Genomic DNA, 18450 nt, shown 5'->3' on the forward strand with positions numbered 1-18450 from the left:
GCTCTTTTTAGAGAAACAGTGTGTATCGCAGCGGCGACACACACTGTAGATTATAAAGGATATAGGCGCCGGAAAGCGCAGCAGGAATGCACGGAAGGCGGCGTGGCCAGCAGCTTCAGTGGCTCGTCCCGCTGAGATGCTTGCAGTCAAACGGCGGCTTCTTATCCGGCTCCAGCGATGCGTGTGCTTCGCTTGAAGGATGAAAAATCAGATAATAGCTGCCTATGAGCGATATTTATAGGTCTAGACCACGCCCTTTTAGGCGGGAAGCTACGAAAAGGGCGCGAAGCGACGCAAAGGGCGCGAAATGCCCCCATTGGATCTGGCGTCGCGTCAGGCCTCGCTCTAATAGGCTGCTGCAGTTGCCGCAGAGCAGCCAATAGGCGCGCAAGCTGTTTCGCCTATGTCTGTATGCTGCTGCAACGCGCTTTACATTATTTCAAAATTAAGGATAATTTTTGGCTTCAATATCTCGCAGAAAAGGATTTTCCCCTAGCGTAAGATACTTCTTACGCAGTACTCGTTCCCTCTTGTAAGAGAACTCACCACGAGCAGCTCCATCAGTGTGTGTTCCCGCAAGTTCTTCAGCCCTGTCTGGAAACAAAACACAACTTTTCACACAAAGCTGCTAAACAGTGTGAGAAGATCTGAAATATAGCATTTGAGTCACATGGACTTCTAGCTGACTATCACCTGATAGTACACTGTGACTTCGGAGTTAGCGTCCGCTTTATTGAGGGACTGGACTTTACATAAGTGGTGTGTTTGTGGTAACTCCACCACTCGGAACAGGACAGGAGGTTCAGCTGGAGGAGGTTTATACTGGAGTTTACTGTAAAACACCATGATGTTGTATTTGTTAGTAAATAAATTACATTAAAAGATATTACATGTATTCTTGACTAACCCAGCAGTTATCAGATTTCTTTTTGGTGACGCTCCTGTTAAAATTCGAAAAAACGTTTTTCTTATGGACATAAAAAATGTATCAAATATATAACGTTTTTTGTAATATAAAGTGATTTTATTTTATTTTTAACCTGATAAAGTAACACGCATTACATGTAACACATCGCCTCAACATAAACAAAACATAATTTTATAATATATAAAAAATGTACTATTGTAGCTATATATTCTTGTACAGTGCCTTGCGAAATTATTCACACCCCTTCATTTTTTTCACATTTTGTTATGCTGCTGCCTTATGTTAAACTACTTGAAATTACTTTTTTTCCCCCACATCAATCTACACTCCCTACTCCATAATGGCAAAGCAAAAAAATAGGGTTTTAACATTTGTGCAAATTTATTAAAAATACAAAACTGAAAAGATCCCGTTGCATAAGTATTCATACCCTTTTCTGGGACACTCGACATTTAGCTCAGGAGCATTCATATTGCTTCTAGATGTTACAACACTTGGAGTGGAGTTAAACTGTGGCAAATTCATTTGAATGAGTATGATTTAGAAAGGCACACACCTCTCAGAAAAGGTCTAACAGCTGAAAATGCATATCAGAGCAAAAACCAAGTCCTGAGGTGAAGATAACTGCCTGTAGAGCTCAGTGACAGACTTGCGTTAAGGCAATGATCTAGAGAAGAGTTCAGAAAAAAATCTGCTGCACTGAAGGTACACAGAAGCATTATCCATAACGGAAGACGATTGGAACAACTAGGACTCTAGAAAATGTCTGCCAGCCCCCATCCAAGCTGACAGAGCTTGAGAGGTGAAAAGGTGAGGCAAAGAATGGCAGATAATTGCCAAATGCAGATGTGCAAAGCTTGTCACATCATACCCAAAAAGACTTGAGGCTGTAAAGGTGCTTCAACTATGTACTGAGTAAAGGGTATGAATACTTATGCAATGTACTTATTTCAGTGTTTTATTTTTTATAAATTTGTAAAATTAGAAAAACTAGTTTAAAACAGTTTAACATAATGCTGCAACAAAAAATGTATCAAAAACGAAGGGGTATGAATACTTTTGCAAGGCACTGTAAGTAAATACAGTTTTATTTTGTTATTTTACCTCCAAAAAGTAAGCTGATAATGTAACACCCATTACATGTAACAAGTTACAGAAACATTAATGGTTTTATTAATAAAATACATAATATGAACTTTTGTAAGCATAACTTTTTCTAAGTAAAACGTTTTGTAATTAAATAAATGAAAAGTGATTTTATTTCGTTATTTTACTTCTAAAAAGTAATTTGATAACGTAACATGAATTAGATGTATCAAGTTACCTCAACAATAACAAAATATAATCTTATAATTAATAAAAAGTTAATGCATTTTTGCAAGTAAATTGAATAAATAATAATACAAAAATATTTTGTTTACCTTCAAAAAGTAATCTGGTAATGTAACACTTGTTACCTAAACATTAACAATTTTTTATATAAAACACATCAAATGAACTTTTGCAAGTTTACCCTTTTCTAAGAAGAACTTTTTGTAATTAAATAAATAAAAAGTCATATTATTTAGTATCTTGATAACATAACAAGAATTACATGTAACACGTTACCTCAACAATAATAAAAAAGAATTTTAAAACATATAAAAAATTAAATATTGTTAGTATATATTCTTATAAGTAAATTGAATAAATAAAAAGTTTTTTGTTTTTTAACTCCAAAAAGAAACTTGATAATGTAACACTCATTACTTGTAACATGTTCATTACACCTAAACATTAACATTTTTAAAAATAAAATATAAAAATGAACTTTTGTAAGATTAACTTTTTCTAAGTAGAATGCTTTTTAATGAAATGAGAAGTGATTTTATTGAGTTATTTTACTTCCAAAAAGTAACCTGATAACGTAATGTGCATTTCATGTAACTTGTTACCTCAACAATAATAAAAAAATTATTATATAATATATAATAATCTTACGTAAGTATACATTGTTGTAAATAAATTGAATAAATAAAAAGTTTTTTTGTTATTTTACCTCAGAAAAAGTAAACTTATTATATCTTATTAACTTATTATATTAAAAAAATAAATAAACTTTTGTAAGTTTAACTTTTCCTAAGTAAAACTTTCTGTAATTAAATAAATGAAAAGGTATTTTACTTAGCTATATTACTTCCAAAAAGTTGAATAACATGCATTGCATGTGACACGTGCTTCTATTATATCGTATCTAACGAACAGAAGAAGCATTCAACTTACTTTATAAAATACTGTAGAAATTCCTTGGATTCCTGTTTGTGCAAAAAATTGTACAAAAATTAGAAGAGTACAGTGTACTTTCTCAAAATGAAACAAATCATCAATAAGACTCACAGCGCTTGTGAAGTTCCCTTGTGTGAGTCCTTCCACGAATAACTCGGCCTTGAAGCGATTCACAAAGTCCATGAGATCAGTCACACTGAGGTCTGTCATGATGGCTTCATACTTCTGCATCACAGACCAGCGATGGTGCTCCAGGATCTGCAGTCGGACATCTCTGAAACACAGGAAGTCAGACTTCATCTGCATCAAATAATGCAAACGCAGATAGATTGCGACGGTTTGAAATCAGTGGTTACTCACTTTCCAAGTCGATCTGGTTTAATGAGAATTATGTAGTAGGTTTTCTTTAGCTGTTCAATGAACATGCTAAACACGTTTGGAGTGGCGCTGAAGTCTGCCAGGTGATCCACGATCAGGTTCAGAAGCAGCTAAAGGATTAAAAAAAGAAGTTTTACTGGCAGAACTAGTCTGTTCAATGAATCAGATTGGTTTCAGATAGATTCAGACAGATTATACTCACAGGCAGTTTGTGGTTGAATCCTTTGAGTCTGATGAACAAGCCGTGGTCTCCAGGAACTAACATATACTCCAGCTGAGCCATTTCAGCGTCATATGCCGGCTCCGCCAGATTATGAGCCAGAATATTCACAAAGAGATCAAACAGGACCAGACTGGAAAGGGGAAAAAGAACAATTTACATGGAACATGTATTATTTTTTCCAAGGAATAATCTCGCAATTCTAACTTTTTTCTCTGAATTCTAAGTTTACATTTCACATTTCTGTCTTTTTTCCTCTCCATTTGAATGTACATCTCCCATTTATGTTTTTTTCCCTCTAAATTCTGAGTTTACATTTCGCATTTCATTTTTTTTCTCTGAATTCCAAGTTTACATCTTGCGGTTCTGTTTTTTTTATCTGAATTCTAAGTTTACATCTCCCATTTCTGTTTTTTCCCCTTTAAATTCTGAGTTTACATTTCACATTTTAGTTTTTCATCTCTGAATTCTGAGTTTACATCTCGCATTTCTTTTTCTTTTCTGAATTCTTCTACATTTCGCATTTCATTTTTTTTTCTCTGAATTCCAAGTTTACATCTTGCAGTTCTGTTTTTTTTATCTGAATTCTAAGTTTACATCTCCCATTTCTGTTTTTTCCCCTTTAAATTCTGAGTTTACATTTCACATTTTAGTTTTTCATCTCTGAATTCTGAGTTTACATCTCGCATTTCTTTTTCTTTTCTGAATTCTTCTACATTTCGCATTTCATTTTTTTTCTCTGAATTCCAAGTTTACATTTCACATTTCTGTCTTTTTTCCTCTCCATTTGAGTTTACATCTCCCTTTTCGGTTTTTGTTCCCCTATAAATTCTGAGTGTACATCTCGCATTTCAGTTTTTTTTCCTGAATTTTGAGTTTACATTTCTCACTTCAGTTTTTTCCTCTGAAATCCATGTTTACATCTCACGTTTCTGTTTTTTTTTCACTGAATTCTAAGTTTACATCTCACATTTCTGTTTTTTTCTATGATTTTACATTTAGAATTTCTCTTTTTTCTTTGAATTCTAAGTTTACATTTTGCATTTCTGTCTTTTTTCCAGTTTAAATCTCGCATGTCCGTTTTTTTCTGTCAATTCTGTGAGTTCTCATCTTGCAATTCTAACTTTAACTTACTTAACTTTTATTTCTGTTTTTTTCCCTCTCCATTTGAGTTTACATCTCGCATTTCTGTTTTTTTCCTTCAGAATTCTGAAATTACATTTAGAATTTCTGTCTTTTTTTAATCTAAGTTTACATCTTGCGTTTCTGCTTTTTTCCACTATATTTTAAGTTTACATCTCGCATTTCAATTTTTTTCCTGTAAATTCTGAGTTTACATCTTGCAATTCTAACTTTTTTTTCTCTGAATTCTAAGTTTACATTTCACATTTCTGTCTTTTTACCTCTCCATTTGAGTTTACATCTCAAATTTCTCTTTTTTCTCTGAATTCTGGTTTCACATTTTGCATTTCTGTTTTTCCTTCAGAATTATGAACTTACATTTAGAATTTATGTATTTTTTTTAAATTTTAAGTTTACATCTTGCATTTCTGTCTTTTTTCCCACTGTATTCTAAGTTTACATCTCACATTTCTCTTTTTTTCCACTGTATTCTGAGTTTACATCTTGCAATTATTTTTTCTCTGAATTTTGAGTTTGCATTTACATTTACGTCTTTTTTCCTCTCCATTTGAGTGTACATCTTGCGTTTCTGTTTTTCCCCTCTAAATTCTGAGTTTACATTTTGCATTTCTGTTTTTTTCTCTGAATTCTGAGAAACGAAAAAAAAAAAAAATTCTCTGAATTCTGAGTTTACATTTTGCATTTCTGTCTTTTTTCCTCTCCATTTGAGTGTACATCTTGCGTTTCTGTTTTTCCCCTCTAAATTCTGAGTTTACATTTTGCATTTCTGTTTTTTTCTCTGAATTCTGAGAAACGAAAAAAAAAAAAATTCTCTGAATTCTGAGTTTACATTTTGCATTTCTGTCTTTTTTCCTCTCCATTTGAGTGTACATCTCACATTTCTGTTTTTTCCCCTCTAAATTCTGAGTTTACATCTCGCATTTCTGTTTTTTTTACACTGTATTTAAGTTTTTTTCTGTGAATTCTGAGTTTACATCTTGGAATTTTTTTTCTCTGAATTCTAAGTTTACATTTCGCATTCTTGTCTTTTTTCTTCTCCATTTGAGTTTATATCTTGCATTTCAGTTTTTTCTATGAATTCTGAGAAACAAAAAAAAAAGTTTTTCTCTGAATTCTGAGTTTACATTAGTGTTGGGCGATATGCACAATTTTCATATCGTCCTATCGTCAGCCTGTGAGATCGCCCATACACGATACTATCGTGCTAATTTATTTAATGATATGTCCATGATTATGTCCATATGTAATAAATTCCTTATTCGTTTTGTAAGGGTAGTGGATGTGACTAAGTTGTGCGTGTACAGAGCGCTGACGGTAGTTCTGTTGGATAGGTTCAAGTTTACTTTCGGTTTCATTCTCTGCTGTCTTCAGGGAGCGGTAAATGTGCGTGCGTGAATGTAAATGAATGTATCTTTCTATACCTGTCATATTGTAATAATGTTACCGCTGTATGTCTGATCTTTGTCATCAGTTCATGTTGTAGTTCAGTTCATACTGATTGTGGAGAAACGCTGCTGTGTAATTCACGTGCATATGTTTAGCACCATTTTATCGCATAGTAATTCTAGTTAACGCATACAGATGTTACTGAGGTGAATGTTTATGTTTACTATATACAGACGGATTCACATATATCGTATTTAATTCAGCCTAAACCACATTTTACTACCTCTGTTATCCTAATGACTGTCTACACTTAATCTATGTACACTGTATGATGAATAAATCTCTTACCCATTTTCACTGCACGTTTATACCGCGGCAAGTTTCTGAGGCATCCTAGAACCGACTCTCCGCGCTGCATCGCTAAAGTTAGGCGCCTTTTTGACGCATAATAATAATAATAATCGTCTTACTATCGTCAAAGGCATCAGCAACAGGCGATATCTCTGACTATCGTCGATACACGATACTATCGTCTATCGGCACAACCCTAGTTTACATTTTGCATTTCTGTTTTTTCTCCTCTAAATTCTGAGTGTACATCTCGCATTTCTGTTTTTTCTCCTCTAAATTCTGAGTGTACATCTCGCATTTCTGTTTTTTCTCCTCTAAATTCTGAGTGTACATCTCGCATTTCTGTTTTTTCTCCTCTAAATTCTGAGTGTACATCTCGCATTTCTGTTTTTTCTCCTCTAAATTCTGAGTTTACATTTCGCAATTCTGTTTTTTAACACTGTATTCTAAGTTTACAACTCACATTTCTGTTTTTTTTTCTGTGAATTCCGAGTTTACATCTTGGAATTTTTTTTCTCTGAATTCTAAGTTTACATTTCGCATTTTTGTCTTTTTTCTTCTCCATTTGAGTTTATATTTTGCATTTCTGTTTTTTCCCCTCCAAATTCTGAGTTTACATTTTGCATTTCAGTTTCTTTCTCTGAATTCCGAGTTTACATCTTGCAATTATTTTTCTCTGAATTCTGAGTTTACATTTCCATTTCTGTCTTTTCTTCCTCTAAATTCTAAGTTTACATTTCGCATTTCTGTATTTTTTTCTCCTAATTATAAGTTTACACCTCAAATTTCAGTATTTTTTTTCTCTGAATTCTGAGTTTATATTTCACAATTCAGTTTTTTTTGTTTCTACCACAGAATAATAAATAAAAAAGGTAACAGCGACAGTTCTGACATTTTTTCCAGCAATTTTGAGATATAAACTAACATTTTGGAGAAAAAAAAGTCATTCTATAATTGCAAGACATACAGTAAACTCAGAATTCAGACTCTTTTCTTGCAATTGTACGAGTTTTAAGTACTTTTTTTTTTTTTTTGTTTCCGCCATAGAACAAAAAATAAAAATGGTAATTGTGTCTTTTAATCTCACAATTAAAGGTGAGTTAATCTCTCACAAATATATATATATTTTTCTGCTCATTTTAAGATAAAAAGTCGCGATTACCTTTTTTTATTTTTTGTCCCCCTCTAAACATTTTTTGCCTTTTTACAGTAAAAAGCAGCAGGAAAGTTTTGGGAGAGAATTATGAATCAAATTTGTTGAGGAACAACTTACTTTTTAGGTGATTCCTGTATGAATGGCGTCAGCAGCTGGAAACGTGCATAAACTGCCAGAAAATACAGACATAATGACACAATTAAGGATATTACATTGTGTTTTTTCTTAAGTTTGTCTCATTATCAAGGTACAGTACTGTACCTTTGGGTATTTTGAACTTGTTGTCCTTTCTGAACCAGAGACGTCCTCTCTCGTTGTCAATTATTTTGACTGGGAAATCCGTGTCAGGACAGTCTGATGTTTTGAGGGTGAAGTCCGTGGCTGTGAATGAATAAGAACAGATGTGAAAAACTCCTGTGAAGAAAATGACGAACAACCATTTAATGAAATGGGATTGAAACTGACCTATAAACCTGTTCTCAGCTGGGAGGTGAAGGTCTGGGTTCAATGGGAAATCTCCAGCCCAAAGATCACGGTATTCTTGTGGAATATCTGTGTAGGGAGAACACTTCATTATTAAATATTCAATATTTCTATTTAATTTAATAAATAATTTATTTATTTTGTCATTTTGGTTATCAGCTAGCAGTATCCTCCATAATATCGTTGCATCCCTAAAATTAAAACTAAACCTTTCCCAGCTCCTTCGCAGTGCATTACCTTCAACACTGTACTGCGTCCCAAACCACTTCTCCTTTAGAGGACAGAGGCCATCATGCTCGGGTGACAGCAGTAATATGTTAGCTGTCGCTGGAGTCAAGAGTGTCAAAGCAGCTGAGATGACCTTCAACCACAGATAAATCAGACTGAACATCAGAACCTACACAGCATAAAATGTTTGGCATTGTAAGCTCACTAGAAACAGATAATAACATGCCTCTGGGTTGTATTCAAACATCAGCTGGTCTCCACACAGGAAGTCCTTTTTTGGAAAGAGTTGCATGTTTTCACAAATGTTCGCCACAAACTCAATTGGCTCCGTCTGGAATAAAAAACATAAATATGAGAGATGAAACCATGCATTTGGACCACACAGTATATGATTTCAGATGATTTCACATCACCTGCTCCTGATAGTGAAACTCATTGGCTTCAATCTTCTGGATGTCTTCATAGATCCTGAGAAAAAAGGCATAACCAAGAGAGTGTTGAGTTTTTTTGTTTTCGTATTAAATACAACCAACAGGATTCAAGGATATTAACAAAACTAAGGCTAAAAAGAGATTTTCTTCTCGAGAACGTTACACAATAGGTTGTTAGGTCAAAGCTTTGGTTTCTGGGTTCTGCAAATGACACATTTGTTATGAACGTTTCAAAAGTATTATCATTATTATTAAAAAAAAATTGTTGTATGTTACAAATGTAAAATTTATTTACAACTTAATTTGATAATTAATATTAATCATACAAATAAAAATTAATAATAACAATAAAAACTTACTTTATAAAATGTATTTCAATATGTTTATTATTATTATTATTATAAACAACAATTAACACATTTTGTACATACACATATGAGAGTAAATATAAATAAAATAACAAAATAATTATTTGTACACACACACACACACACACACACACACACACACACACATATATATATTTAGTTAATTTATAATTTGCATTATTAGAAATGATAATCATGTATAATTTACAAATTACATATGAACAACAATACATTTTATAAAGTATTATTATTATTATTATTTTCATGTTAAATGTCAGTATAGATCAATTATTTATATGAATAATTAAGCAAAACACGTAAAATACAAACATAAAATTAAGTGATTCAATAACTATCTTGTTTCATGTTAATATTTAAGTTTTTTAATATTATTTATTTATTCATTATTCATTCCTTGAAAATTGTAATGAAAATAATAAATTTCATTTTTCATATTATTATTATTATTATTATTATTATTATTTAATTGTAAATATATATTTTTCATTATTATTGATCTTCCTTGTATCATCACTACTATTTAAAAAAATAGCAATCTGTTATAAATATATTACAAATGTAAATTTAGTTTTCAAATTAATTTGCTAATTAAATATTAATACAACAAATAAAAAAAGAAAACTAATAAAAATCAAAATAATAATAATGATTTACTTTATAAAATGTATTCCAATGTGGTTCTATTATTATTATTATTATTATAAACAACAAAATGTATGTTTATACTTTTATTTTTAAATACACATATGAGAGTAAATATAAATAAAATAAACTAAGAAATTTATTTACTTAATACAATTTACAAAATATATTTATAAAATTATAATATAGTATAAAATTGTATATATATATATATGTATATATATATATATATATACACACATACAATAATTGTTAAGAATATAAATCATTACAAATCATAATCATTTATAATTTATAAAGTACATATGAAGAATCACATATTTTATAAAGTATTATTATACTTTTATGTCAGTATAGATTGATATATTTTGATATATTATATGAATAATTAGAGTAAAATACAATAAATTAAGTAATTCAATAACTATCCTGTTTCATTTTAATATTTCTTATGTTATTTATTCATTCATTCCTAATTTTTTGTAGCTTGTAAAAATATTTTAGGTGTAATTTAAGTATATTTTTATTCATTTATTTAAGTAGAATAACTACATTTAGTTTTTATAATATACAATTTAAAAATAAAATGGCTATAAAATCAGCTATATGTCAGTGCATCTCTATACATATTTTTGTTCTTTGAGATAAAAAAACACAACAATTCAAGTGATCAAATAAATTCTGTTCAGTTTTAACAAATAAAATGCAATTTATGATTATATTTTAATGTTAATATAAATCTAAATTATGTTACGTTCTTCTCAAGATCCATTTTTCCTACCATATAACTTTCTTTAAAATATATAGATACATCTATAATATGTTTTTCATACAGCATCAGGCTGTAAGCTTCTAATGTTTAAAAAAGAAAGGTTTCAATCTTTTGATTCCCACCTTTGCTGAGGTCCAACAGACTGAAGCATCTTCAGATACTGGAAGACTATATGTATGACCTAAAACCACAATAAAACATCTTATTATTAACGTTTAATGAAGATTAAAATGATTCGTAAACTGAGGAAACATTAAGGGTTTTTCAGACCTGGAGGAAGTTTTGGAAGCCCTCGTCGCTCAGACTAATTGAAACACTGAAGATGGAGTAGGTGGTGTTCTGATCGAAACCCGACTCGCTGTTTCCTCCAAACAGAGCCAGAGCCCAGCACCTTCACATGCAAAGCATTGATTCATTTGATTCAAACTGATTCTTTAATGTTCAGTTTAATTCTTAAAGTATGAACAGAAAACCAAACTCACTTCTTTCTGAGGAAAGACAGTATACTTCCAGCTCCTTCATGACCAATCAGCCAGGAAATGTAATGCAGGGGTTTTACTCTACATCCCATCAAATACAAACAAACATATTGCAGTGTCATTAGCACAGTGTAGACTTGTATTATTACACCATGTTGTCCTGGTTTTGAAGCTTGGTGGACACCAGCATCTTGGCCTCAGCAGGGTAAGACACGTTCACATGCTGATAGGGATGTGTTACTGACCTGTAATGTTTGCCCTGAGGTGGAAGAGCCCAGCTGACGGTCAGCGCATGAATCTTTCGCACAGGCACCACTGTAAATGCCACATGTAGTTATGAAAGCTTCCAAACACCCATTTATATTTATGAAACACATGAGTAGACTGAGATTTGAGAGGCACTGAATATAAATAAAGATATTAGGTATGAATTCTTTATGATGTTCAATTGTTCAATGCTGACATGTAAGTGATGAAATAAATTTGTAGAAATTTGATACATTTGTAAAGAAGTTTAATTTTAATATTTAAATTAAAATTAAAATAAAATACATAAATATCATTAATATTAAATGAAATGTAAATCGTTTTTATATTATTATTATTATTATTATTATTATTATTATTTAATTGTAAATATTAAAAAAGATTACTATTGCTCTGCTTTGTATTATCATTATTATTTAAAAAATAAAAATAACAATTTGTTATAAATATGTTACAAATGTAAATGCTATTTTCAAACATACATTTGATAATTAAATATTATTAAAACAAGTAAAAACGAACTACTATGAAATGAGTATGATGTTTAATTGTTTAATGCAGACATATGATATAATAAATGTAAATACATCTGATTTAATTTTAACATCTACATTTAATCAAAGTAAATAAAATCTAAAATTAAAAATAATATTTAAAAATAATATTATTTAATATTAAGTTACACATTAATGAAATAAAAAAGTGTATATTATTATTATTATTTAATTACAAATATAAAAAGAATCTTGCTCTGCTTTGTATTATTATTATTATTATTATTCAAAAATTAAAAAAATAAGTAGTTATAAACATGTTACAAATGTAAATTTCAGTTTAAATATGAATAAAACAAATAAAAACTAAATAATAAAATAAAGACTTACTTTATGTATTCCAAATGTATTCCAATATAGTTTTATTATTATTATTAATAATTTCATTATGATTATTATTATTATTTAATTGTAAATGTTACAAAAAATATTAATATTACTCCGCTTTGTATTATCATATATTATCAAAAAATACCAACAATTTGTTATAAATGTTACAAGTGTCAATTGTATTTATATATTTGATAATAAAACAACTAAAAACTAAATAATAACAAAATAAAAACTTATTTATGAAATGTATTCCAATATGGTGTTATTATTATATGAAAAAAATAATTTTGCATTATGTTTATAATAGGTTTTACAATAATAGTTTGTAATGTAAATTATTATAAATTATAATAATGTATCACTTATAAAGTGCACATGAACAATATTATATTTAAGTATTATTATTATCATATTAAATGTCAGTATAGATTGATTATTTATATAAGTAATTAATTAAAAATAAAAACAATTAAATTTTTTTTATGTATATTTAATATTTAATTTTGTTTCATTAGGTAAATGTTTAAAATGTTATTTAAATATTTAATATTTACATAAAATATTTTTTTCACATTTCCTATATTTATAATGACCTAAATTTAAATAAAACACCCTAATAATAAATCTAAATTTAAATAATACATTTAAAATGGGAAAATGAGCATTTACAGTAATTTAAAGATTAAAATGGCTTTTAAAACTTTTAAAATAAATGTAATAAAAAAAAAAACTGACATAATCCATAAACTAGAAAATCCAATGCTACCTCTGTAAAGCTTGTTGAAATCCAGAGTATCAAATGGATCCTGAAGGTCTGAAAAATCCGCCTGTGGCTGACCACTGTGAAAAAACAAACAAACAAAAACAACATTAAAATAAATTCTGAGCAGCACAGAAATACGAAAAATCATGGCTGTTTAACATACTTACTTGTTTGGGATCCTAATAAAGATCTCTCGCACCCATTCTTCCAGAGTATCAAGTGTTTCTATCAGGATTAAAAAGTCCAAAATTAGCTTCTCAGTGTAAACATGAGGTTGGTACTGCATATAAATCCACAGACAAATGATTTTAATCTCATTACCTTTGGACTGCACAGCGAGTGTCATGTAATGAGCAGAATAATACCTCCTCCAGAACTCTCTCAGGCGCTCATAAGTGTTGATATTCTTCTCTTTGGGTTCGTTTTTCAGTGTCTGAGCGTTTCCTGATGAAATTCACAGAGACAAATATCATGACAATCATTCTTTTGTTTGACGTCTCAAAATGTTATGTATATGTGATTAATATGAACTGACCCCAGAAGAACTTGCTCATCGGATGACCGGCTTTTGCTAGACCTCCAAACAGCATCTCTTTGCGATAAGAGTCTAATGGCTGGGCCATCTGGTACTCTGTTAACAGTTTTAGACAGTTTAGATTGAATACGTAACACTATTTAAAGGAACAGTTAATCCAAAAATGAAAATGTACCAAACCATCCGACCATCCGAGATGAAGAAAAGCTTGTTTCTTTATCAAAACAGTTATAGAAATGTAGCATTACATGAGTTGCTCACTAATGGACCCACTGCAACGAATGGGTGCCGTCAGAATGAGAGTCCGAACGGCACATAAAAACATCAAAATAATCCACTCTTTTTACATTTCTGTGGCCTGAGGGTGAGTACATTTTCAGCAGATTACTTCTTGGGATTACTTCTAGCAGATTACTTTTTTAGCAGATTACTTTCAGCAGATTACTTTTTTCAGCAATTTACTGACCGCTGTCTACGGCTTCCACCTCCCTGTTAACCGCATCAGGTATCATCAGCGGACAAATGAAAAACTGCGCCCACCTGTGGACAAATAATGCAAATGCGGATTATTAAAGGCGCAGTCCACCCTAAAATAATGAATGTGTTTGATTAATGAATATTTAGCTGACCGATCCAGTGCTTCTCTGAGGTACTTTCTTTGAACATCGAACTTGAAGATGGTCCGCTCACAGTCTGTGGAGGCATTGTCACTTCCTCCGTGTTTTTTCAGGAAAGCATCAAAGCCATTTTCAGTCGGGTACTTCTCGCTGCCCATGAAGACCACTGGGATGTAGAGAAAAATAGATCATGTGAATCAAAAGAAGGTACGAATGGAAAGGAAATGAGCATTAATTAACTCACTGTGTTCGAGGAAATGGGCAAGACCAGGTAGATCCGCTGGGTCGCTGAAGCTTCCCACGTTGATACAGAGCGCAGCTGCGGACTGAGATAAGATATAAGATATTTTATGTTATATATCTGTAAATATGTAAAGTAAAAAGTAAAAAATTGGTAGTCACCTGTTTCTCTGAACGGCAATTCTTCTTTACCCCTTCACTGCATTTATTCACGCAATTGCTGTCTTCATTAGTGCTCCCACTTTCACTTTCACCTTCCTCTTCCTCGCCGGAGTCTTTCTCTTCTTCGGAAACTGGCTCTCTGTTACTTTCTGACTGGGTGAGGTCTGATATGAGTAGTGCTTTGAGTCCATTGCTCAGCTCAATGTACCTGAAAAATATGATTCAGTTTTTGTCAGAAAATAAATAGTATTAAAAATTAATTAATTATTATTATTATTATATTTGAAAAAAAAAATTTAAATAGCTACAAAATAATCAACTACCTGAGAAAATTGATCAAAATAGGTATTTAACAATAACAATAATAAACAAATAAATAAATTTTTTTGTTTTCAAATATATTCAATAATATAATTAAATATAAATAAATAACATATATTGCTAAAACGTATATAATAAATAAAAAAATAAATAAAAATATTAATTATTATTAATATTTAATATTAATATTACTATTAATATTTATGTTTATACATTTATTTTCAAAATTACATTTAATAATACATTTTATTAAATATAAATTAAATAAAAATAATAGCAACTGACTTTTTTAAATTTATTAAAATGTTCTTTCATATTTATATGTATAAATTTTTTTTTTCAAATAAACATTTGATACTATAATTAAATATAAATAAGAAACTAATAACATCAAATAATTGCAATACACTGTACTATGTGTTTAATAATAATTTAAAAATAACAAATATTTTTTTTTAAATACATACTTTTATTAATAAATATACATTTTATATTAGAATTAAATATAAATTAAAGATATGAAAATTAATATCAAAATAATAATTTACTTTACAAAATGTACTTCATAAAATATTTCAAGATTTATATTTAATACTTATATATATATATAAACTTAAATAACAATAATAAATATGTGAATCATGAATATATTTCATATAATCAATTATCAACATAAAGTAATATATAGTATTAATATGACAGCCGTTATTTTTTTTATTTCTATTACAATATTAAATACATTGAAAACATATTATAAATGTATTATTATACATATTATTAATATATACGAATACATTTTAATTATTATTATTATTACAAAGCATAAAATGTCTTAGGTTACCTGTATTTTTGGGGGTCGCTTTGCGATTTGATCATTATCAGGTATAATCAATTATCTGATAAAATGTATCAAAATAGGCTTTTAATAATAACAATAATAACAATAATAAATAAATAAATAACAACAATCTATAAATATTACAAATTTGTTTTCAAATATATTTGTAAATATAATTAAATATAAATAAATAAAAAATGTACACAATAAATAAAAATGAACAAAATAACAATTTACTGTTTAAAAATAAAAAATACAATCAAGTAAACATTTGATAATGTAACTAAATTTAAATAAGAAACTAATAACAAAAACAAATAACAAAATAATAATTTACTATGTATTTAATAATTTAAAAACAACATTTAAACAAATATGTACTTTTATTCTTAAATATACATTTGATAATATAATTAAATATAAATAAAAGAAATGCAAACTAATATAAAAATAATTATTTACTTTACGAAATGTATTTCATAAAATGTTTCAATATTTATATTTATGTACAATAATAAAACTAACAATAATATATGCTAACCATTATAATATTTGTGACCATGGACCAGAAAACCAGCCTTAAGTCGCTGGGGTATATTTGTAGCAATAGCCAAAAATACGTTGCATGGGTCAAAATTATTGATTTTTCTTTTATGTCAAAAATCATTAGGATATTAAGTAAAGATCATGTTCCATGAAGATTTTTTGTAAAATTCCTACTGTAAACCTATCAAAATGTAATTTTTGATTAGTAATATGCATTGTTAAGAACTTAATTTGGACAACTTTAAAGGTGATTTTCTCAGTATTTTGATTTTTTTGCACCCTCAGATTCCAGATTTCAAATAGATGTATCTCGGCCAAATATTGTCCTACCCTAACAAACTATACATCAGTAGAAAGCTTATTTATTGAGCTTTCATATGATGTATACATCTCAGTTTTGTCAAATTTTACCTTATGACTGGTTTTGTGGTCCAGGGTCACATATAATCATTAATCAGTTATAAAAAAATTAAAATATATTGTTTTAATTAGGGTTGCCACTTTTAATACCCCAAAATAAGGGACGCATTCGGGGGGGGGGGGGGGGGGGTGCATTGTTTTTTGCTACTTTTTAAAAATGGGGTCTATATACCCCGTTACAATGTAATAATGTCCCATATCTCAAAAATGCTGCAGTAAAAAGGTTTCATATGAGTTTTGCATATAATATGGGCCGTCCTGAATAAGAACTGATCATTGTTTTTTTTCTACTTATTAGACTCTAAAGTCTATATAATGTCCTATTTCTCAGAAAATAACCGTCAAGTACACCAATAAATAAAACGGATATTAAAGCAGAAATGCAAATAAATAAGTAAGTAAAAATTCACGAGCATTTTGTAGTATTATCTCTCAGTCCTGGGCGTCTAAATGAAAAGCGCTCTGCAAGCGCATTCTCTCTGTGTTGTTCCTGAAACTACCGTAATCACTGTAATATGCGCGCACACTTAAAATCAATCGCGGCTGGCTTGACCGTGTTTTTCTGAACCGCGGCTGGCTTTACCGCAGTGATTATTTGCATGAGACGCTGCTTTAATTTTCTTTATAAAAAATACGGGACAAAACCCGTCCCGTATTGATTCAAAACGGGACGCGCAATTTCATTCACAAATACGGGACGATTCCGTATTTTAAGGGACGGGTGGCAACCTAGTTTTAATATGATTTTTAATTTCTATAATAATATTCTCAAATAGATAATAAAAAAATATTAAACATTATTTACATTATATACGTATACATTATCATTATCATTATTAGGATTATTAAGCATAAAATGTCTTAGGTTACCTGTATTTTTTGGGGTCGCTTGGTGATTTGTTTATTATCGGGTCACTTTGATCAGTATCGGGCTGGGAGACTCGCGGTTCGGCTCGGGCTGGTGGAGGTTCACCGCTCTCTGGACCGGACACTTCACCGGCACATCCACCGGAAGTTTTAGCCTTATTCGTCTGGGGCATTTTGACTCAAACACTCTGCATATAACAACACAAACCTGTCAAACAGTATCCAAACACAGAGGTACAGTAGATTTAACATGACTGACACCTGTCACGAATACATTTACGCCCTCTGTAGCTACTAACGTAAATCTTTTTCAGGACCTGCAATAAGACAACAGTAGCCAACGTTTTATTAACCGCTTAACTTCTACGTACAATAAAGTACATACTTACGTTTTGTGTCAATGATAGGATTACGGATGTAGACGTTCATGCGCTCTTCATGAGCAAGGCTAATACACTGACAGCTCATTGGCTGATAGACCACGGCATAAAAACAAGAACTAATCTGATAGGTCGAGACATCCGGCGCTGAGACAAATGAAAGATAAATGTTGAATGTAGGAACAGGTTGATCTGGTTATTATATCATCCTACAGATTAGTGTTGCTGTTAAATTGAAACTAAACCTATTAAAACAGTTTTCGGTTATTGAAATAATTTTACATGAAAAACGTATAGGCTACATAAAAACCTTCATTTGTGGTATTTATTAAAGTCAAATAGCAACAAAGCTATAT

General features: G+C 30.1%; 1 protein-coding gene across 1 annotated transcript; it reads right to left on the minus strand.

The window, feature by feature from the left end:
* Positions 1-466: 466 nt before the first annotated feature.
* On the minus strand, positions 467-17896 carry LOC141338447 (nardilysin-like). Its single transcript, XM_073843991.1, has 25 exons — positions 17718-17896; positions 14723-14930; positions 14565-14646; positions 14333-14486; positions 14170-14243; positions 13704-13799; positions 13490-13612; positions 13336-13393; positions 13172-13245; positions 11497-11566; positions 11255-11332; positions 11043-11163; positions 10895-10953; positions 8952-9006; positions 8765-8869; positions 8548-8671; positions 8293-8379; positions 8089-8208; positions 7945-7996; positions 3774-3924; positions 3554-3681; positions 3305-3467; positions 3191-3222; positions 694-832; positions 467-594 (listed from the first exon to the last, which is right to left on the minus strand). The coding sequence occupies exons 1-25, from the start codon at positions 17885-17887 to the stop codon at positions 493-495; spliced, it is 2625 nt and encodes an 874-aa protein (XP_073700092.1). The 5' UTR covers positions 17888-17896; the 3' UTR covers positions 467-492.
* Positions 17897-18450: the final 554 nt, after the last annotated feature.

This window comes from Garra rufa, chromosome 7 (genome assembly GCF_049309525.1).
Source record: "Garra rufa chromosome 7, GarRuf1.0, whole genome shotgun sequence".
NCBI classification, from domain to species: Eukaryota; Metazoa; Chordata; class Actinopteri; order Cypriniformes; family Cyprinidae; genus Garra; species Garra rufa.